This window comes from Telopea speciosissima, chromosome 1 (genome assembly GCF_018873765.1).
Source record: "Telopea speciosissima isolate NSW1024214 ecotype Mountain lineage chromosome 1, Tspe_v1, whole genome shotgun sequence".
NCBI classification, from domain to species: domain Eukaryota; kingdom Viridiplantae; phylum Streptophyta; class Magnoliopsida; order Proteales; family Proteaceae; genus Telopea; species Telopea speciosissima.
The window spans coordinates 32,544,018-32,567,750 of NC_057916.1; the positions used below are offsets into that span (position 1 = coordinate 32,544,018).

At 39.9% G+C, this 23,733-nt stretch overlaps 2 protein-coding genes across 2 annotated transcripts; both read right to left on the minus strand.

The window, feature by feature from the left end:
* Positions 1-919: 919 nt before the first annotated feature.
* LOC122640586 (protein transport protein SEC23-like) lies at positions 920-5,408 on the minus strand. Its single transcript, XM_043833808.1, has 2 exons — positions 4,527-5,408; positions 920-2,722 (listed from the first exon to the last, which is right to left on the minus strand). The coding sequence occupies exons 1-2, from the start codon at positions 5,232-5,234 to the stop codon at positions 1,064-1,066; spliced, it is 2,367 nt and encodes a 788-aa protein (XP_043689743.1). The 5' UTR covers positions 5,235-5,408; the 3' UTR covers positions 920-1,063.
* A 12,990-nt stretch (positions 5,409-18,398) lies between these two features.
* On the minus strand, positions 18,399-23,032 carry LOC122648524 (phospholipase A1-Igamma2, chloroplastic-like). Its single transcript, XM_043841737.1, has 2 exons — positions 21,691-23,032; positions 18,399-18,609 (listed from the first exon to the last, which is right to left on the minus strand). The coding sequence occupies exons 1-2, from the start codon at positions 23,007-23,009 to the stop codon at positions 18,399-18,401; spliced, it is 1,530 nt and encodes a 509-aa protein (XP_043697672.1). The 5' UTR covers positions 23,010-23,032.
* Positions 23,033-23,733: the final 701 nt, after the last annotated feature.

Genomic DNA, 23,733 nt, shown 5'->3' on the forward strand with positions numbered 1-23,733 from the left:
TGATCCGCTACATGAATCATTGTTTTCCAATTAACTCCATTCGATGTTGTACTTGATATAAGGTCTAGGCTAAGCATGTCTTTCTACACCATTTTCTCTTAGTGTTAATTTATGCCTGCCTATGGCTCTTTCAATTCCTTCAATTTGAATTAAATCACTTCTCAGTACTAAGGCATCCGATGGCCTCTCTTGAACATGATTGTACCATCTCAATTGATTTTCTCGAAATTTGTCCTGAATCAGAGCTACTCCTAAATCAACTCTAATATGATCATTCCTCACTTTATCCTTCAAGATTCTACCATAAATACATGTTAATATCCTCATGTCCACAACACTTGGTTTATCTACATATCGCTTGTTAACAGCCCAACTTTCTGCACCAGATGAATTACCTTGGAAAAAAAACAAAAAAAAATAAGACTGGACCTTACTCTACTTCTACCAAGCCTTGGACTTTTGGCCTTAAAAATCGAACCTCAAGTGAAATGAAATATATTTTAGGAGACAATAAACCTTAGAACTAATACGATTGTAGTGTAGGAGAGATATAGTAAGATGGCTGCCCTAATCGGCTTGCCTTCATATCCAAAAGAGGAGCGGAGGCTCGATCGGTGTCCCAAGTGCTTGAAGCAAAATCACCCTTGGAAGTCCTAAACAAAGAGGTGCCTTGGCAATGCACCAAGACAACCTCAGAAGCGAAGTCCACTTATGTAACACTTTTATGTCCTACAAACAACAAAAAGGGGGAAGGGGGTGTACATTAACAAGTCAACTGCATATATAGCTGATCCAAATGGTCAACCACATCACGGTGGCAATCTGACATAACACACCTTATCAATGCAGATTTTAGAGCCCCAATAATAAGATAGAAATGGGAACAACTTTTACTCCAAGGGGGAAATGAAAATTTTGCAATACTGACACCAAAATTGCCATAAGAAAGAACCACAAAACTATCTTAGAGCCGAACATCTACAACATCACTCTCCAAAGCAGTATACGATGATTTGTATTTAAGAAGAGATAACAGTCCCCTATACAAAATGCAGAGTCTTCTTCACCCTTGTACTGCCAAAGCTTGCAAATGATCTATAAAAACCTGTAAACTTACATCATCTGTAAAGATAACCTCTGAGCCACCTGTGTGCATGGACTTCTGAGTGACAGAGGGGTTCAACTTGGCAAGCAAAAACCTCGCCTGACTACTGTGCTGGTCACACATTATAAGTTTGGGAACAGGGATGCGCTCTGCAACCAGTTGAGCTGCATCAATCTCTGGAGCTTCCAACAGTTTTCTCAGGTTCTCATGGTTTGGGTCCCTGTCAAACCCGAGCTTCCTCCACTGTGCTATCTTAGATCCATAGTGAATAACCACATAGAAATACGAATCAAACAGCAAAATTACATCCGGAGAAATGGAGATAACATCAAGGAGGACTGGAACTGGGGCTCCATCAAAGGAGTACTGGAAAAGAGTAGGCTGGATCATGATCAAAGACGCAGTCACCCCTTCCCGGTTCAGCATCAGCCGGAAGAATGCAGTTTCATCAGGACTGCTATTGAAGACATCAATGAACTGTGACCTCCTTAAATAGTACATGAACTGTGGGTACAGGGAGAAGTTGGAAGCCAGCCGGAACGAAGATGGGTCTTCCTGAATGTAGTCCCCAAACTTGGAGGCAAATTGAATGAGTGTCTTGTCCAGCCATCTTAAAACATCTCGAGCATAAAAATGCTCAGCTCGGTGGATGGCAAGTCTGGCCATGACTGAAGCAGCAGTTTCTTGATCAAACCCAGAGGCAATTTCTGGTGAGCGGTTCATGACCCATCTTCTGGCTACAGTTGTCACCCGTGAACGAAGTCCCATGTTCTCATCTCTGTACCGAGTTATGAACTGTATGAAGAATGCTGACCCTGGTTGTATCTTTTGCTCATCACCCACTTCAAAGAAAAATGCGATGCATGTCTTGTTTGTAAGTGTACCCAATTTCCACAAACTGGTACCCCCTTGGCCAATCTCATTCACACTTACTGCACTGTTTTTCCTTAGAAGAGAAACACAGGGACCAAGGGCACCACATATCATTACCTCCTTTGTGGTTACAATGGAGATTGTTGCATCAAAGCACATCATTAGGTGGCCTTCAGCATCACGACTGAAAATGTGTCGTAAGCATTTTCTGAACTGATCTGATTCAAACGACTCCCCCAGCATCATGAAGCCACCTGAGCTCTCAACTGGGACTTTTAACTCTGCTGCTCCAACTTGATCAAGAGAGCAAGCAAACAAATCAAGAATAATAGATGAATCACATAATCTCTGTGTAAGCTGCTTGTAGTAGTTGCAGGATTGCTCAAAGAAATGAGCAAGACCATTAAGAAGATCTCGGTGGGTCCGGATAGCATTGCTCAAATCATACTCCACTACTATCCCAGGGCCAACAGTTGCAGGCCCAGATGTGAAAACCATGACCCGACTACCTATCTTGGATAAACACGCTTCTAGGAGTCCAATGGAAACTGATATAGCCACTCCAGTGGATCTTAGAGGGCGATGTCCAGGCAGCGCCTGCACTGAAGAGTTGATCTCTTCAATTACTGTGGTGAGGTTGAACTCGCATTCAGAAAGTGGAAGCAGAAAACCTTGCTTTTGGATAGCTGACATCTTTCCACATCGTTCATTCTTAAAACAGGAAATGCCCAATAATTCCTGGACCTGAAAGTGTTGAATAGGACAAATTGTGCCACTTGTTACAAGGTCTGAGCAAACAATTGTTATAATTCATGACAAAAAAATTAAAAAGGTTCATGACCCAATGTGATAATAAGCTTGCCATTCGTGTTGGTAAAACAGATAATTCTCTTCCTGACCTTTCACCAAAAGGTGAAAACAGCAAAATGAATGACTTTTTTTTTTCTTGGGGGGAGGAGGGGGAAGGGGGGTGCAACCGAAACTTATATTAATAACAAAAAAAAAATCAATATTAAAAATAACTAACAAAAATATTAAGAAGTAGCATAGCAGCATGGTCATTACATAAAGCACATCAAAATAAATCCCAACCCAAACAGCACCTGAACAGTCCCAATAGGAACAAGCAATTTGAAAACAAAAGCTACTATTCTATTGGATAGGCCCCTATGTAAGTTGATGGTAGGTAAACAGAAGTGACACGTGATGTAGGGCACTGAGAACTTTTCCATGATAGGACATTAAAATATTTTCATGATGCAATGCTAATGACCTTTCCATTTTAGCTGCAAGAAACAGGGAACTTGTTACGTGCGTGGATGCCATGTGTTCCATATTCCATGCTAGTGACATGTGTCATATGGTTCTAGTAAATTGTATTGACGTGGGAAGATTAGTAAGTGGGTTAGTGGGATTGGTTACATATAGACGTGTGATAGGAATAGTTGTATCAAAGCCTATTTATTAGTAATCCGCAGAAAAGAAGGGAAGCTATTGAATTCCCTAATTTATCTCTTAGAGATGAGGTAGGCTTCCTCACCCAAGCCAAACGCCCTTGCTTCGTCCGTAAAGCAAACTCTCCTATTTAATTTTTAGATTATCCTTGTACGTAACAGAACTCTGTTCCTGAACTTCTCTTGATTCTCAGATTCTTTAAGAATTTTTAACATAGCCCTACTATATCTCACTATTGCAGTTTTTGGGAGTGACTAAAGCATGTTAGTAGAGGGGGGGTGGGGAAGGGACTATCCAGTGATGAATTTATCAACTGAAACAGAGCCAATCAGACCACAAGGCAATGAAGAATTTGAAACAAATTTAATAGACTACCACATACAAGAATACAGTCATCAATTATGGTCTAAAAAGATGCTTCACACCTCTACCAAGGTCCGATATGGAATGAAGCTGTTAGAAGCAGTCCACTTAGTTACTGACAGGGTTATTTTGGACAGAGATGCTCTTACCAGTATCAGATTAATCCATAGCTTAAGTTGTGGCATAGGGCAAGCAACTGGTCTTGGGAAGGTATGATTTCTCAGGCAACTAAACACAGTCTTTTTTTGCACATAAATCCAGCAAATGGGATATTATTAATAAGAAAAGAAAATATAGTTATTTACCAGAGAAATAAGACTTGGATTGTATAGCAGCAAAACGATAAATAAAACAAATTCACCAGAACTGACTTAGACAAAATCTTCCACAGAATCTCAAGCCAAGCAGCCGAGAAGGGGCACTAAAAGGTTCTACAGACTCTTGACTTAACAGTTAAAACATTGACCAAACTGACTGAACTCCATCGCTCATAAGCAATGATCTATGGACAAAACAAGATGATGCCATAGAATGTTTCAAAAGTAGAAAACTAGCCTAAAAATTGATTCTTGTTTACCTTAACAATAATATGTTTCCCTATATTTTCTGGTTCAAACGAACTACAATATCATTTTTCTAATCCTCATATTATAGGAGAAAATGAATGGGTGGTATTAAAGAGAAAATTAAAGTGGTATTAATGATCAATTGGAGGCCTAAAGGTAAGTACCCGATCAGAAGAGAGTTCTCGTTCGCCATGAAACACCACAGCTCTCAAACAGTCAGCAAACCCAAGGTCGTGAACACAAACCATGGAGTCAAAAGTGACTAGCCCAACCAGCGCATTCTCGGGCAGTTGGGCCACAACAAGCAACAGCTCATTCTTTAGCGCCCGAAGTTCCTCTTTCGGTGTGCAAGTGTCGACGACAAACACAAACACAGGTCCACTTACCCGTGTATCAATAGCAGACAATGAAGACGAAGAGAAAGAAGAAACCAAAGAGGAAGATGACGAGAGCGACGATGATGACAACCCGTTGCGAACCCAATTGGCACTTGAACTTGGAGTTGAAGTGGGACATGTGTTCTTCCGACCATGGAGGTATTCGACCGTACTGTAAGTAGGGAAAAGCTCAGCAGGAAGATTATTTTCCCCAATTCCAACATATGAACGAGGAAAGGTATTCTTTTGATAACAAAAGGGGCAAATCCACAGTCTTGACTGGTAATCGACACGGGCGTAAGGGTTCAAGACGGCAGCGCAGCGATTACAGATGAGAGGATCATAAGGGAGCAGAGGAAGTTCATTGAATTGCATCAATGGAGTACACATGATGCTCAAAGGGATCGCCAGAGCCGAAGCTTCGGATTTGGAAGCCGGCCAAGCACTCCAAGACCAGCGCAGGCCTTCGATCGCTTCTAATTCGGCGAAATCCATATTGAGCAACCGATCAACTCAGGCGACCACAAATCTACAACAGAAACCTCATAAGATCGTCATGGGCGTCAGAAAGAGGGAGGGAGGGAAGAAACCCTAACCCTAACAAGAGGGAACCTAGCGAAGCTTGTAAAGGAGAGGAATTGAGTAGTTGAGAAGAAAAGAATAGGAGGGGAAAGGAGAGGGAAAGAGAAGAAAATCGGAATCGTGAGAATAATAGCTGTGAATTAGAAGAGAGAAGCCCACGAAGAAGGTCATGGGGTTCACAATCTTCTGGAACTCCAATCATCTCTGTGTGGTTTGGACTTTGGAGTTTGGAGGGACAAAAAAAAAGAAAAGAAAAGAAAAATTAAGGAATAAGACTTTGTTAGATTTTTTCAGTCACTGCCGGAGTAGAGTCCTTTGTCGTCGACGTGAACGTAATCACTGATCACATTCGGCAATTTCTGATCGATTGGTTGCGGCACGTCACACTTGGTTAGTTGGTTCGTTCACTTTAGGGCCAAGGATAGCGTCAGTGACCGGAGAAGGCCGGACCGGAAATTTAGAGTTATTAGGTAATGGGGTTCTGTCACGTGGCAGGGATTCCTTTGGTTGGATTCGAAAATGAAGGGATGCAAAAGATGATTTTTATCGCCCTTTCTAGTGCACCACACTTGAGAATCCAACCATACCCCCAATACTTGAGAAAATAAAAAAACATCATTGCCCATGGTTGTATGATTGGATTTTCAAGTGTAGAGTACTGGATAGTGAAGTGCATCGCACTGAGGACGACTACAAAGGAGGGCCCATTAGAAGTTGTTAAATCCATGCCCAAACCCTGGTTCAAAGTCCGGTCTAACAGGTCTGGTTAAACTTGTGTAGAATCGGCGGCGGGGTACTCTAGGGAACTATGGGCAATGATTCTCAAACCGTCCCATACGATCGTTAACTTTGAGACGGGGGAGGTCGTCAAGGATAGGTTCATCGACAAGGACAGGGGAAAGTTTATCAACAAAGAAGTGTTTTTGGCTTACCCTCCGCAGGTGGACCCGTGGGGCCCGGCCCGATTCGATGTATCGTTTTACGACGACTGGGAGTAATCCATTATTCTTATACTCCATTTAAAGCATAGATAATTGATTGGGCTTGGGTGTGTAGCACCTCTTTAATTAAAGATAGAGATGGCATGTGGACCTCATTATGTTGAGGCCCCATAACTTGAACTTGAACCTAAAAATTGGTGTTCAACCAAACACACCCTAGAACATTTAGGCCTAAGGACCAACACCCAGCCAAACATGCCCCTAGGGACCTTTTGGGATAGATAACACCAAAACCACTATTCCCATCTCACTCTAAACCTAAATCAATTTGAGGAGAAAAGAAGAGAAAGAAGCAGAGGAAAAAGGAAGTGTGGAAGGGAGGAGGATTCACTCACTCATCATCCCCATTTGGTAAGTCCCTCACCTAACCACCATTACTTTTCTCATCTCCATTTTACCGCTCCATCCTTGGATTTTGGGTGGTGTCCTATCATCAATGGCTTCACCAACCTATTGGAAAAACCATTAATGGAAGGTACTAAAACCTCCTTGAAGTGGTAAGTAAAGGCTTCCATCCTCCCCATTTGGTGACCTAAGCCATCAATGCCAACTCTAGCTCAAGAATACATAAGCTAGGGTTCCTTGATTTCAAATCTATAACCCATCTCATGTGTAAGCTTAGGTTTATAAACCCTCTTGTTTAAGAGACCTAAAACCCTAGATTTGGGTGATAACTCTAACCATAATAGTATGGTATAACCCTAGGATATACCCATTTGAGCCATGAAACCAAAGCCCAAGCCAAGTATTCAATGTAAGTCTTTTCTGTAAAAAGGTAGATGCAGTCGGCTGAAAACGATAGAAGCAACCCAGGTGCCCTTCTACCTTTTTCAGATCTGCCTTTCTACCTTTTTCTCTCTGCTTAAAAAGGTAGAATGAAAACGGTAGAAACAACCCAGAACCCTTCTACCGTTTTCAGATATTGCTTCTACCGTTTTGCAATATTAACCTTTTTGAACTCCTATTGATTCATATCCTTTTGGGAATCTTAGTAGTAGCCTCTTGTGTGTCTTTTTGTGCATCTAGGGCACCCAAACATGGGGGTCGACTCACATTCTAGCACGCCAGATCACCCACGACTCGATCAAACCAAAACTCAAGGTGAGAAAATCGGATACCCGAACCTACTTGCATTTCATTATATGATTGCCATACACGTACATGTATGTTTACTTGTCGAAAATCTATTGTTTGATAATGGAGACTCTCCCATGTTGAGGTGTAGATACTAAGATGCACTTTACTTTCTATTATTGTTATGATGTGATATTTGATTGAGAGTACAGTGATGTATATTGCGAATGACAATGTTGTGCGATCTGATAATGATGGAATCCATATGTACAGTGTATGCACACCACTAGACAGTAGGTGTTGTTGGCTAGGCATTCTGTACCCAGTGCTACGACCCTCTCCAATAGAGGTTTACGTGTTGGATGACCCACCACGGGGAAACCAGCTATTCCGATTGAGGACTGGGATCGGCAATTTCGATCGAGGACCGGAACCGTGGCAGGGGGGTTAACCTTGGGGGTTTGTTGGGTAAACCAGTGATTCCAGTTGAGGTACTAGGACCGGCAAGTCTGATCGAGGATCGGGACCGGCAAGCTCCCAGCGCAACTCGGGTTTGACATCGTCGGATAGGCCATCCGTGAGAGGTGGAGGGCCGGGGATGCTACCTAGGGTGTTGCAGTAGTACTATACCTGACTTAGAGGTTAGAGTTAGGTGCACATGTAATCATTGATTTATGCATCATAACATTATCATCCATGCATATTGTAACCCTTTGCATGATTCGATTTACTCATTGGGCTCAGTGGAGCTCACCCCTCGTGGAAACTTCTTTTTAGATTATGATGCAGGTTTGGTAGAGCCAAGCGGCTCGGAGCCCAGGGCCTCTAAGGGTTGCAATGGCGAGGACTGGTGGGCCCCTAAGGAAGGGGAGCACGGACCAGACTGCTAGTGTGAGACTTGCTACTTAGGAGAGTAGCTTCTTAAGATATTGGGCCGGTGGTCCCTTTTTGGATATTACTTTTGGGTACTAACTACTTCATTATTTTGATCCCGTCATGAAGAATGTATTATTTACATACTATGTAATACATAAGTCCTGATGGGATGTCATCATGGTTTCGAGTATGTTTGTGACGGATTATTGAACAGGGATAAACATTAACTGTTATGTTATTACATTATCATTTAGCTTCTGATACTCTGATTTAATTATAATATATTCTCTTCTGATCATTTATGTCTTGTGCGGTGTGGATGAGTTAGCTTAACTATTGCATCTGTGATCCTGACGCTAGTGCGAGAACGTATTTGTATGCTCCGATCACAGATTCCGGTGGTTCGGAATTCAGGGCGTGACAGAAGTAGTACAGTACACCCTGTGAAAGTGAGTGTCATTGATAAGTGGACTTCATGGATAGTAGATGAACAATCGACAATGCGCGTGTGAATTGATGATCCGGTACATTATTATTAGGTTTTTATTTTTTGTAATTTATGGGTCCTTCTAGGCACTACTATGTTTAGTGATGTATAATGTTTCACTATTTGCTACTTGGTATAACATGGATTAATCGCATTAATTTATGTGATAGAGGACTCCATATATATCTTACTAGTCAAATTTTAGTCCAAAATAAGTAACAAAAGTTACTCAAACTCTAAGTTAAAAGTTTGGGAGAAAATTCTCTATCCGGGAGGGTGGCCTATGCCAGCACTCCCATGAGTCTATCTCTCTCCTCCCCATTTGAAAAGACACTTCAACCCCCTTATTTTGAGGAGGAGAGAGATAGACACATGGGAGTGTAGGCGTAGGCCACACTCCCGGATAGAAAACTACTTCCCTAAAAGTTATAATAAAATTACCACAATATCATCAAATGGAGATGAATATAAAAATATAAAATAACATATTTTGTAATTTTAACTCCTTTTTCTACTCATTATAAGTTGAAATTGTACCAATGAGATATTTGTCTAGTCCTCTATCACATGGACTAACCCGTGTGAATGTTGCGTTTTGTGTATGAATGTTGCGTTTTTAACTTGTCTTTTTTGGTTAACATTCATATATGGCAAGCAGGGGTCATGCATTAAATTGCTTCAAATTGTTAATTGAACACTACCTTTGTCGAGTTGGGCTCACGTTCATCGTACATGAACGTATGAGAACAGCTCACAGCCTTTCAAATGGAATCCACTCTGTGGGACCCACATGGAGTGGATTCCATCTGAACAGCTGTGAGCCATTCTCGTACGTTCACGTACGCGAACATGTTCCTGGTTCCCTTTGTCTAGAAGGTTTTCACTTTCTTCAAATTATTTTTCCTTTTCAACCCAGATTCCTAATTTGTTTGTGTAGATGGTAGGCAAAATGCACATGACCAAGATTATACATTAAATTAAAGAGAGAGGGCTCTCTAAAATGTAACGTGGCTCTATGCTAGCACGGGAGCTAATGGGAGTGTGCACAAAAGCATCAATAGGAGCAAGATTTTAACCTTTCATGAGGGGCAAGGGAGTAAATTCACCTCCCCCACCTTGTGTCTTGGCACAGAGACCATGCTATCTAGGGCTGCAACTGGGTTGGGTTGGGTCGGGCTTTATAGAACCTTAGCCCAACCCTAAGTTCCCTTAGCTAGGCCTAGGCCCGACCCGACCCTGACTCAGGGCCAGAAAAATCCAACCCTGACCCGCCCTTAGGGTCGGGTCGGGGAGAACAATATCAATTTTACATAAAATAACATTATAAGAAAATGTATTATATCACTTATTGTCTTCATATATAATATATTATATAAAAAAAAGTGGGTGATATTTAAAGTTTATAATGTATATATTATATCAACATATATTTTATAGTATAACTTAAATCAGGGTCGGGCCGAGCCAGGCCAAGCTGAATCCGAAGCCTCAACCCTAACCTGACCCGACCCTGACTCAGGGCCAGAAATTTTCAACCTTGACCCGTCCTTAGGGCTAAATATCTCAGCCCAGGCCCTGTTCAGGCTCAGGGCGGGACAGGGCAGGTTCGGGCCTACAGGGCCAAACTTGCACCCGTATTACTATCTTTCAAGCTTCTTCTTCCGTAAATTAAATTCCTTAAAAATTAAGAGCCCATATTTAGGAACAGCCAAAACCCTTGGAATGGACAATCTTTGAGGTAGAGATGGAGTATTAAAAATCGTGGATTTCTGAAGCTCAAATGTTATTATTTTATTTTATCAAAAAAATATTGTTGTACACATGTTAAGATCTATAGTCCACTTCATATGATCCATTTCCTCAATTCTAGATTTGATACAATTAATATAGGACAGAGTTTCTCTTCAGCCATGGAAAATGGGAATCCATTCACCGAGGCATGTTTAGATGCACATAGTGAGATATCAGAGGGCATTTGGGAGAAAATACTAAAACCTAGAAGGGGTTTGCTAATTCTTGGAAGTTGGGAATCCATTCATCGGGTGATGGAGGGAAACTTAGTTCATTAATATATATCTATTTCATTTAAGGGAGCGTCTATAGGTCTATTTAGAACTTGACAATTGACACCTTTTAAGATAGGGGTATAAAACGGTTTTAAAAAATAAATGAAAAATAACATATCATTATATCATTATTAAAAGATGTCATTGTCATGCATGTTTTTCGAGTAAACATGTGAGATGACAATAATACCCTCATTGGGAGAAAAAAATTGTATCACATCAAAATGATAAAAAATAAAAGTATAAATTATTTGACACTTTGAGGAGTATCAATAAGAAAACCCCTTCATCTAATGATAATAATATCAAGGGAAAATATCATCCCCTTCCTCTCTAAGTTTGCCTAATATCAATCTAGTACCCAAGTTTTGAAAAATATCTACCCCCTCCCCTACTTTATAAAGATTATATCAACCGCACCCCGTTAAAAAACACCATTATGTGATGATGTGGCATGTATAAAATTTTAAAAATCCCAAAATACCCTTTCCTCTCTCCGTTTCTACTTCATCTTCTTCCGCCAACATCATCATCTCGTCAACTAGGAATTTCATCTCTTAGCAGTCTTCATCGGACCTGCTCTGCTACTCGAAGTCTCCAAATCTTCGGATTTATCTTCATTACTCTCAGACCAGACACTGCTAAGTGTGCTGTTACACGAGCAAGATAAACCCATCTCAGAAACAACCCTGTTTCCGTCCAAAGCTTTGATATATTGTCTCTTTTCGGTCTTGCCGCCTCTCTATTGTAAATGCTGTGCGCCCATCAGACGAATCCCACCTCAAGATATCCTTCACCGAGACCCTCATCTCGTTCCCTTTGATTTGTGGCTTTCGATTCCGCTTCCGGAGGTTTTTTTTTTTTTTTTAACGAGAAATATTGATTGCATTCTCAGATAAAGTAGCTATTGATTGTTCAAGATGTATTTCAGAATTGCATAAATGTATTGTTATTCAAGGCTTTGCTCGGTATTCTCCATTCTTTTGGTCAGTAACTTTGTTCACATATGAGTAACAATTCCAATTGGCCAAAAGAGTAGGCATAACGAAACTGAATGTCGAGTCTCAATCTCATTTATCCTCTTTAATATTGATCCGATAAACCCAGAACCCAGAGTCTTCCCAGTGGTTTTCGAGGAAGATGGTTGCTTCTGAATCCGGAGTGCAGCATCAAGCAACAGGGCTGCCGTCTTCGATGAGATATGAATGAAAAGCGAATTCGAGTTTCTACAAGGGCTTTTCAATGGGGGAAGAGAAACCGAAAAGAGGGGATTTTCTCACGTCCGGAGAGTCGTGAAAGGAGAAAAGGAAAGCATTTCTACAGAAGCTAGCAGGAAAACTCGAGTTCTCGGAGATGGGTTTCCGCGTCTTAACCTGTAATTGGCCTCTGGGTACCGATCTTTTCAGCTGGCATCGTCTCTCTTCAATGTAGTTCTGCAGTACGAAAGGTTCTTGATCTTCAACTAATAGCTCATGTAGATGTTTCTGAACCACGTTTTAATCTGCACAAACAAAAAACAGGAAAGAGAAAATAACTTGAAGAAGCTTCAAATCGCGCTTTGAGGTGGAAGTTTATGGAATAGTTGAAGAGATTTCAACTGAGGGAAGGTGAACGAAAATTGGATACAAATAGGTGAGCAGAGAGCTTAGCAGTGTTTGGTCTTGGCTTGCTCACAAATTGGAATCAGCTGCTCCGCCGATTTTTTCCCGACAGTGGTGGCGATGATGGTGGTGCTGGCGGAGGAAGAAGAAGAACAAGAAGAAGAAACAGCGTACATAGGAAAGGGTATTTTGGGATTTTTAAAATTTTATACATGCCACATCATCACATAATGGTGTTTTTAATCAGTTAGGGTACGGTTGATATAATCTTTATAAAGTAGGGGAAAGAGTGATATTTTTCAAAACTTGGGTATTGGATTGATATTAGGCAACCTTAGAGGGGAGGGGAATGATATTTTCCCTAATAGCAATGTTTGTTTCCAGTAGGGGTGTCAATACCCAGCCCGACCCGTTGAAACCGGCCCGAACCGACCCGAACGAGCCCGGACCACACCGGACCGATCCCTTAGTGGTTTGGGTTCGGTTTGTGGATTCAGATATCAATCGGGTTCGGTTCGGTCTGGGCTAGACCGACGGTGCACCGCAAACCCGAACTGTTAGGCCCGAACCCAACCCGAACCGTTAGACCCGAAAATCACTTACTCCCCCCTAAATGCCCTAATGGCCTAATCTCTTTCACTCTCTCAGTCTCTCCTCTCTCGTCTCGAGTTCTCTATTCTCGACTCTCAGCGGCAGCGGCAGTGGCAGCGGCAGCAGTGGCAGCGGCAGTAGCGGCAGCGACACTCCTCACTTCCTCAGTCCTCACTCCTCACTCCTCAGTCCCTCAACGACACTCAAGCTTCAAGAGTTAAACTATTCAAGCAATCAAGCCTCAAGGTCACTCGGCAGCACCGGAGTTAGGTTCTGATTATTCCTTCTTCTTTTTTCCAATCTCAACTCCTGATTCTTCATTTCTAATTTCTGTGTCACTGCTTTGTTTTGTTTTTGGAATTAGTTTCTTCTGAACTTCTTTTTTTTTGGATCTTCAGATTCAAACTGATTGTTGAGGTTCTGAAATTTTGTGATACTTATACAATTATACACTTATACTTAAGATTGTTCTTTAATTCTCAGTGATCTTTGTTTTACGAGAAATTGGATTTATTGGTACTGTTGAGTAGTTATGTTGCTTTTTCATGAGATTTGAATGATGTTTGATGGATAGCATTTGGCAGGTCTACGGAAATAATTATTTTGGATTCCTTTTGTTTATCTGGATTCTATCCTCTGTCCCTTTTCATCCAACCCCCCCCCCCCCCAACCTTGCCAGTCTTTCTAGATTTTTGAGTGTGAGTTTCACACTACTCTTGTTCTAGAAATATATACTCACCTCTTTGAAGGTTCAACTTGGGACTGGTTTGCTAGGAACCAATTTGTGAGTTAAAATGGAAATTAGGTAAATGATCTAAACACTCCCAGCCTGGCAAAATCCATTGACTGTATTGCATACGTGTCTTAGTCCACATATTAATTAGTTGGTGTTATAAATAGCCACATGCTTATTTCCTCAACTGTTGATTACTGATATCATGTAATTGAAGAAAAGAGATGTTTTAATTTAATTTTAAAATGATGGTTAAAGTTGTTCAGTTAAATACTCTACACCTCCACATTTCATGAAGTGTCTTCTAGTCTTGTGGGTTATATACTCTCTTACTCTCCCATAACTGGAATGATTGTATCACTAAGCATTTGTTGATCAAAGGGAGTGCATCATTGGATAATAAACTCAAAGTGGTAAAGTTTTGAATTCCCTTGCATAGCCTGGCTTTTTAAAGTCCTATGACCTATGGGTAATCAACTAATCATAGCTCAAGTTCGTCCCATCTCATACCCTTCCAAGTGACTTGAGTCAGATTGGAGGACATTGCAGTTTTATTGGTATTTCACACTTTTATTTATTGAATTGGGGAGCAATAGGAACTTTCTTGAACTTCTGATTTTGATACTTCAACACTTTCTTTTCCTACTTAGAATCTTAGATTTTTATTTGCTAAGCCTTAAGTTCAAGTTCTGAGTCATTATATGACAACACTTGTCACAAATTCACAAATATTGTTGTTAAAATCTTTCTTTTTGTTATATGTTTTTCTATTAATTATAGTTATAGAAATGTCCAACACACAAGTCAACATGGAAGATGAGCCCGATTGTGGGTCAGATGCTGATGTGATGTCCGATGATGGACTTTACATTCTTGGAATTTCAGCAACAGAACCTGCTGGCACAACAACTGTTGAAATAGATGTTACCAAGAAGAAAAGAAGGAGTATTGTTTGGGAGGAGTTTGAAATTCTTGAGGGGAAGGGTTTTAGTGATGGAAGGAACGAGCGAAATGCAATAGGTGTAGGCAAATCTATAAGGGTGATAGTACTACTAATGGAACTGGAACCCTTAGGAGACATATTTTACATTGCCCAAAACGGGAAAATAAAGGACCAACCCAAATGACTCTGGGTGTTAATGATGAGAAATTAATGTTAAGAGATAAAAAGGTTGACCAAGTCTGGGTGCGTGATAAGGTCACGAGGCTTATTGTGAGACATGAGTTACCTTTAATCTTTGTTGAGTATGAGGAGTTTAGGGAATTAATCACATACATTTTTCCTGACTACACCCATATTACCCGCAACACACAAATGGCGGAGATTTTGAAGTTTTACAATTTGGAGTCCAGTAGAATCCATAATCTACTCAAGTCATTTAATGGGAAGATTTCTTTGACAAGTGATCTATGGACATCCATCACCAATGATGGATACTTATCTTTGACTGGCCATTATATTGATAAGGATTGGGTGTTGCATAAGAAATTATTGAAGTTTTGCATCATGCCACCTCCACATACTGGCATCAATATTTGTGAAATGGTTTCAAAGATCTTGTCTGAGTGGGGTATTGATTGGAAATTGTTTTCAATTACTTTGGATAATGCTACTTCTAATTTCAGCTTTGTTGAGTTGTTGAAGAGAAATCTGAATTTGAAGAATGCTCTTTTATGTAAAGGAGAATTCTTTCATAATAGGTGTTGTGCTCATATTCTCAATCTCATTGTACAAGATGGACTAAAGCACATAGACGAGTTTGTGGCATTGATTCGATCTAGTATAGCCTATGTGAAAGGATCACAAGCAAGGAAAATGAAATTCTTGGATATTTGTAAGCAATTGTCATTACCAAGTAGTAAGGGGTTGCATGGAGATGTCACCACAAGGTGGAACTCAACTTATATCATGCTTAATTCTGCTTTATTTTATCGGAAAGCATTTGAGAACCTGGGACTAGTGGAGGACAATTATAAAACTTGTCCAGATTCTGATCAATGGTTAAAGATTGAAAAATTGATGGGTTTTTTGCATCCCTTCTATGAAATCACTGTTTTGCTTTCAGGTTCTAAGTATCCTACATCAAATTTCTATTTTGAAAATTTTTGGGAGATTCACAAAAGTTTGTTAGAAGAGGTATCACATGGGCTTAGTTTTATGAGGCCAATGGCAATTGAAATGAAAAAGAAATTTGACAAATAGTGGAGGAACTATAGTCCAATTTTGACCATTGCCTTGGTGTTCGATCTTCGTTACAAACTTAGTTTTGTGACTTGGGCATTTGCTAAGCTTGCTCCTTTGGACCCAACTGGAATTGATATGGGAAACAATGTGAAATCTGCTTTGTATCAGCTTTTTAATGAATACAAGAGTATGAATGCAAGTGATTATGAGATTCCAGTACTGTTCACTCGTCCTGGGAAATCTAGAACCAGAACTGTAAGTAAATTTTACATTTCTTGTAATTTTGATTTATTTTTTAAGTTGCAAGTTTCCATATTCATTGCTAATCTTATTAATGACTCATATTTTTCAATTTCTATAGGAATTTATGCAATCTGTGATTGCTGGGGCAGATAATGGAACTAAATCTCAACTAGATGTGTATCTAGATGAACCCAAGATTCCATTCAGTGATCATGATGATGAGTATGATGTGTTGGCTTTTTGGAAGGCGAATGAGTCAAGGTATCCAGATGTGGTTCGGATGGCTCGTGATGTCTTAGTTATACCAGTTTCAACGGTTGCATCTGAGTCAGCTTTTAGCGTTGGGGGTCGTGTTATTGACAAATATCGGAGCAAACTACTACCTACCAACGCTGAAGCACTGATATGTCTTCGAGACTGGATGTTTGATATAGATTTCAGATGTAATTTTTCAATTTCCATTAAGTTATTTTTCATTTTTGCTTACTTTAGTTGCTAAATTACTATCTTATATTCTTATGTATGTAGCTGAACATGTTGATGATCCCGTTGATGTGGACAACGCGCTAGGAAATGTGCTTGGACGGTTGCAGATTGAAAGGGAGACCGGACACTGGTGAGCCTTCAGGTTATAATAGATAGAGAAGGATTTGCTCGAGCCTGTTGAAAAGGTAGTTTGCATTTGCACACATTTCACTATTTATTATTTGATTCTTAAGAAAATATAACAATTGTTGATCTTTGGAGTTAAATATATATACTTTTTTTATTCTTGTGTGTGCAGGACATGTTATTTCACTTTTGGTCTCAACTCTCAAGTCTTATGTTGTGTTATCGTTCTTGAGGAATGAAGAACATAATTATTTTAAGGGAACATTAATTCTTAATGTTGAACTTTTAAGACTTTTAAGTGGATGTTCAATGTTGTATGGACTTTTAAATAAATGTTGCATGAATTTTTAAATGTTGAACTTTTAAAACTTTTAAGTGGATGTTCAATGTTGTATGGACTTTTAAGTAAATGTTGCATGAATTTTTAAGTAGATGTTGCATGGACTTTTAAGTGGGTCACATCTTGTAATTGCATTTGAAAATCTTCTTGAGTTCCACTTCCATATGATATGAACTTTTATCTAATGTTCAAATGTTGTTCTTATAAGAGAAAGAAAAAAAAATAAGCACTTATCGAATCTTAGTAGTCATATAAAATCGGTACCAAACCGAATCCAAACCGTTGTCATAAATCGAAATCGACCCAAAACCAAACCGCACCAAAACCGAAACCGCACCGAAACCGAACATTTCTTAATGGTTTGGTTTCGATTTGTATAAAAGTCACATCGAAATCGAAAAGCCCGAACCGAAACCGGCCCGTTGACACCCCTAGTTTCCAGGTACAACAAGACTCCAACAACTTAATTGGTGCTCAAATTTTCTAAACTTATTGTCTATATCATTAATTAATCTTTTATAAATTTTAGTCTAAATGCATTTTTCCATGCGGGCAAAAAAGATTGAGAAGTCCACTTTGACATCTTTATTTTAAGGGATAAACCTGAAAAATAGGTGATGAAACCAAACTCATCGTGTCTCCTTAGCAAAGGTATTGTATACCACCCTAGCGACAATCAGTCTATCATGATCAACTCTCCATGTGGCTCAAAATGGTGGACCATTTAGTTGTATATCACGAAACTATAAGATTATTCCAAGTTACGTTATAATTTACCAAATTATTCAACTAATTTTTTCTTTAACTATATTACTCAAATAGAGATTTATATTAAAAAACCAAAAATACAAGCTAACATAGCGAGGCACCTGCATTGACATTCCCCTCTCCCCCTCCCCCACCTCCTTTGAATGATGAAGCATGCCACAATGGTTCACCAAAAAAAAAAAAAAGGGCCAAATTTTCCTTCGCTCATAAAAGACGGTTCACCCACCATCCTAGGGTTCCCAAACCCATCCTAAAATTTATAAAAAAAAAAAAAAAAAACTTATTATTTTACACCATGATTTCTTCTTCTTGTACATACATTTTGCATTTGCTTAGCCACTTTAATTAATTGACACATTTTACTGGTCTCACAATCTCACTTCATTGTAGCCATATCCCTTCCAAGAATGGGTTAAATTACCTTGATGAGGAGAATGCATGAGAACAGAGAGAGTTGGCAGCCATGTATATGTTCCACGTGCTTCTCTATAAATCAGAAGCTAAAACCAATTTGCGGATATATGATCATCGAGTTTTGGCCTTTCAGGTTGTACCCACCGTCCTTCATAGTTCCTCACCATCCCCTTGTTCTCGTCTTGCCTCCAAAAGGGTGGCACTAAATGGTGATCTTTCAAGAAATCAGCAGCTTTGTTCACTAGAGCGATGTCCCTTTTAGTTGAAAGCACAAATCTCTTGCCTTTTCCATGGTACCTGTCACAATTTTCACAAGGAAATTAAAACTATTAAACTTCAATTGATGTGGTATAGAATATTCAAGAAGAAAACTATATATGAAACTTCAATTCCACATAATCTGTTGCTCTATGAATGGGGTGAGCCAAATTCATTAGAAACTTGTCTACGGAGGGGTTAATGAAGAATGAGCTACCTATATTTGATCCACTTGCTGGATTCATTTATGTCTTGGACTGGATGTGAAATTAAGAAGGATAAGAATCTTTTTTAAGCACTTTTTATTTTTGAGAGAGAGAGAGAGAGTAAGAAAATTACAGAAATAATCTCATCTAAAAGAGGATTTAAATGATGTAGTGAAGGGCAAAGAAAAGAATTTACCATAATCGATTATAACCGACTTGGTTACAAACAGATTTATCCATACGCGATAACAACTAAAAGTAAGTTTAAATCATGAAGGTGGGTTCTCAATCTACACTAGTTGGTGTAGAGAGTATCAATGGTAGCCTCGCAAGTTATTCTCAAATTACATGAGAGAATATATGATTGAATTTGGATCTGAAATTTGATGTGTGGCTAGATCACACATGCCTAGATATATTTATATGGTTAAAATTGGTACACAACCTCTCAAGTGGCAAAAGCTTGACTGTTGGTGTATAGATAGTGTACAGAATCACCTTAATTACTAGCATTACATACCTAAGGATTTTCTTTAGTATTATTTGATTATTTAATTATGTTGATTTTATAATGTTCTATTAACCAAATTAATTGACCTAGATTCATGCCATTCCAATGATATTTAAAAAAGGATTAAAAAAAAAAAAAAGCATTGACTTTGAGTTAAAAAAAATAAAAAAGGGGAATGAAATATTTTTTTCTTTCTTAGTTGTGAGTAAAAAAAAATCCAACCTACAAAAAACATTTAGATATCAATTGAAAAGTGAAGTAGATTATTGATTTGATACTAAAGCATTATTCCTATTTATTTGTTAACATCTAAAAAACTCATTGAAATGTGAAGTAATATTTAATTATTAAGTAAATGATTTTTTAAATTAATTATACATTTGTTGTTTTTAATGGTTACACATTTGTACTTTTGTTTTCAATTTAAATTGTTTGTTCCTTGTGCGTTACATTTCTTTTGATTTTATATCAAATTATTCACATCCAACTAGATGGAACTAAAATCTTTCTAAAATTTTAAGGAAAAAGAACCCTACATGGCGCCTAATGTCAAAAACAAAGGAGGCGAAATGACCTTCCTACCTCCATGAATGTAAAAATTTCACCCCTATTGATGCTCCACCGGACGCTATGATTGCCCATGCACTTATGTAAGGGCCACCTGACTAGGTAGAGAACCCTCTCCCAAAACGTTATCCTCTCCCAAAACGTTATTAGATTTCACTTTATTCTTGATGCATGGCATGACTAGTATGAGTCGTTATCGTCTATGGTTCCCTGACCAGGGCGTTTCCCTAGTTCCTCTCACAAGAGGGGCGTGGGATCCACCCAGAGCTCCTGACCAAATAGTCTACCTAGGTGGGGTTCACCCTCCTCTTATGAGAGGAACTAGAGAACCGCACTAGTCAAGGAACCGTACACGAAAAAAACTCTGATTAGTATAGGAGAAAATTTTTCTTCACGTCGCGTGAAGGAAGAAAACAATGGCTATCATTGGCCATAAATATTCGCCTGACTAGGTACAAGTGGTCGAAAATACCTTCCACTATTGGGCGATACTTTCTATGCACCATTAGCAACCCATCTGTCAAAAGATTCTTCCATGACCGTGGGAGTAGGAAAACTGGTCACCTAATATAACACGAAACTTACACTAGAGTTTGGAGCTGTCAAAGTCAAAAACTATCACACAATTAGACCGTGACCTAGACCTGTTTCCTTGTCCATTGCATATGATGCTTATACGGCATCGATCTCCATCTTGACATCATAATATACATCTTTACACTTATGGCTTTGAGCTATGGACTGGTTTTTCGTTTACAAATTGTAACTTACACTCTTCTAACAAGTCAGAGAAAACATGAGAAAGCACGCCATGAGACAACCCTTTAAAAATTTAAAAAAAACAAAAAACAAAAAGATGGCATGCCATTGGGGGCACGTTCGTTTATGGACATGCTTTCCCAGTGATAACTGGTAAGAATCACAGTGGATCAACGGAGTGATGTAACTCTTCTTAACGGAAGAAGTTTCCTAAACAACCTCCTTTGGCAACCTAAGGCTATGTTTGATAAGTCAAAAAATGGGCTGAAAAGAAAGAAAAATAATAATAATAACAAGACATAAAAATTTAGGGGTGCAAGTTTGGCCCTGACGTCTCGAACAAGGCCTGGGTTGAGATACCTTGGCCCTGAGGACGGGTCAAGATTGAGAATTTTCGGTCTTGAGTTAGGGCCGGGTTGGATCAGGGTTGAGGCCTCGAGCTGAGCCTGACCCAGCGAAACTCGATTATTTCTTCTTCTTCATTTTCTTTCCTCTTATTTTTTTTTTCCCTCTTTTATCTTCCCAGCTTGGCCAGCGGCCAGCCCATGCATCTCCCTTCCCCCCATTGTCAAGGCTAATCAAGGTCAACCCGGCCTGACCCTAAAGGCGAGTCAGGGTTGGATTTTTCTGGCCCTGAGTCAAGGTCGGGCTAGGCCTAACTTGGGCCCAACTAAGAATATTCAAGGTTGTGTTGGGGATTCGGCCCAACTTGACCTTGTTGCAACCGGATTTTTATCCGCTACTGTACTCATCGTGCGACGCTAAAGGTGCCATGTGTGCCATGTGGGGCCTGCTGTGCACACATGGCACCTGTAACGCCGCACGATGAGTACAGGAACGCTGCAGTTACAGCAACAGATAATGATCCTTTGCAACCCTAACACAAATCATAATCACACAATGATAGATTTATGTATCTCTCTCTCTCTCCTCAAATTCAACAAAATTTGAAATTTTTTCTTTTCGTTTCTTTTCCATCCATTTCTTGCCAACCAATCATAGCCTAAGTTATTTTCCAGGTAAAAAATGCAGAAGTACCAAAAAGTTCTAATGGTAAGAGTGAAAAGACTGACTAACCCGTCGAGCAAATGCAGATGAGCCTCCAAGTTATGGAAATTGGTAGGGTCATTGGTGTCCTTCAAGAAAGGAGAGTTCTTATGATCAAGAGCTAACTCGACTCCCACGTGCGAGTAACACCACGGTAACCCATCCGCCATCTTCTGCAGGAACTCTGGCACGTGCTCATTAAAAAACAGACCAGGAACCTTTGTCACAGTATCGTGAACGTTCACCACCCTCAACACCTTCACCCCCAAACCCTCAAGCCGTTCCTTGAACCGTAAGTTTCCAACCCTGGGCCCAGAGAAAGAGAACACATTAACCGGTACAGATCGACCGTCCTCCGTCAGATTTAATCCGGTTTCCACGATGTCGTACGCACTCAATACCGCCAGTGCAGCACCCAAACTATGCCCTGTGATAGTGATGCTCAGTTCTTCGTTTGGGTACTGTTGGATCAATCTTCTCACCTCCGTCAAGATCTGTTCTCTTGCAGAGTACTTACAGAACCGGCAATTCTTGTTCTTGTCAGTGTAGACATCAAGGAATCCCGATTCGACCTTGACCGACGGATCGGGACAAGGAATCTTATCGGATGAGACTGGTCTGAGATAATCCATGAGATCGGCGATCCATTCAAGCCGTGTCACCGTTCCTCTCCAGGCGATAGTTATGTCGCGACGCCCTAGCCGTACTGAGGTTTCGTCGTTGGAAACAGCAACGTATCCGATCCAGTTAGCGTTACGAGACCAGACCTTTGGCCACCGTGAGGTCATGAAGAAATTTGGGAGATTAATGTTGGAAGTTGCGTAGATGTAGCGAGACACTTCGTAACCCAAACTCGTCATTCCAAGGCGTTCGAAGAACCTACGACGATTGAATCTGCAACTACCACAGTACTTGGAGAAAGGATCGAAATCGAAACCATCGTAACAGGCTTGAGCCATCTCACCATATCGTATCAGTTCGAAACGCAGGAGTGGATCCATAGGATCAAGCATTCCAATCCAATCGTCCTCGCCGTGGATCTTACGCCAACTCTCTGCAATTCTCCTCTCATTATTATCACTCTCTGTTTTAGCTCTCATCTCCTCTTCAATTTCTTCCATCTCTTGTTCTTCTTCGATATTGAGATCGGTGATGATCGACGCCATGAACTCATTTCTCTCAGACAGGACACGAGTGATTACTTTTCTTCTTGTTGCAAGCTTTAATATCTCCAACTCTGCTTGAGACTTCTGACAGAGGAGTGGCGGTGGAGCTGGTTTTTTGGATGGGAATGCAATGGAGACTTGTCCCTTGAGGGAAGAAACCATCACCGGGAGAGGGATGGCCATTGAAGATGGAAGTTCGAAGCTGAAAGCTGTGGAGAATTAATTAATGGAGATCGAATAAAGAAATATTAGAGCTGATCAGCCTTGGGCCTTGGGCTTCGTGGTTGGAATTTTTCAGAAAAATGATATAATGGCTTTTGGCATATGTGCTTTTAAAATTGGAAATGCTTAGTTGTAAAGTGATCCATTTATATGCGACATTCTTCTAATATCTTACCGTGGGGACCACCAAAAATTATTTTTTAAAAGAAATGAGAGAAAATTCCATAGAATGTCATGGTCCTGGCCCTCAGGGAGTTAGGAGTTGGGGGCTTATATAACATGCACCGTAAACCTAGGATTAAAGAGTTGAAAATTTCTCAAGTAGAGATCACTCCTGAATCAGACGGATAAGATTATCTTATCATACTCAGAAGCTATCTAATACCACCAATAGGATTAGTTTCACAAATGAATCTTGATCCAGTGAACAAATAATATGTGTAAGTTTAGACGCCATGTCTGTGACGTTACACAGCTTCAACTTTTTTTTATTGGAACCTTCCAGTTTGCTGTTGGGAACATATGGAATTAGGAATCACATCTGATCCACGTGCAAATTTTTATTGGGAAAAACTTCCCCACAACGCTAATGAAATTTTTCCTTCACATCGTTTTTTTTAACTATACAAGCGGGGGCAGGTCCAACTGGTCGTGTCTTCCCCGTTGGAATGTAGGACGTCCAATT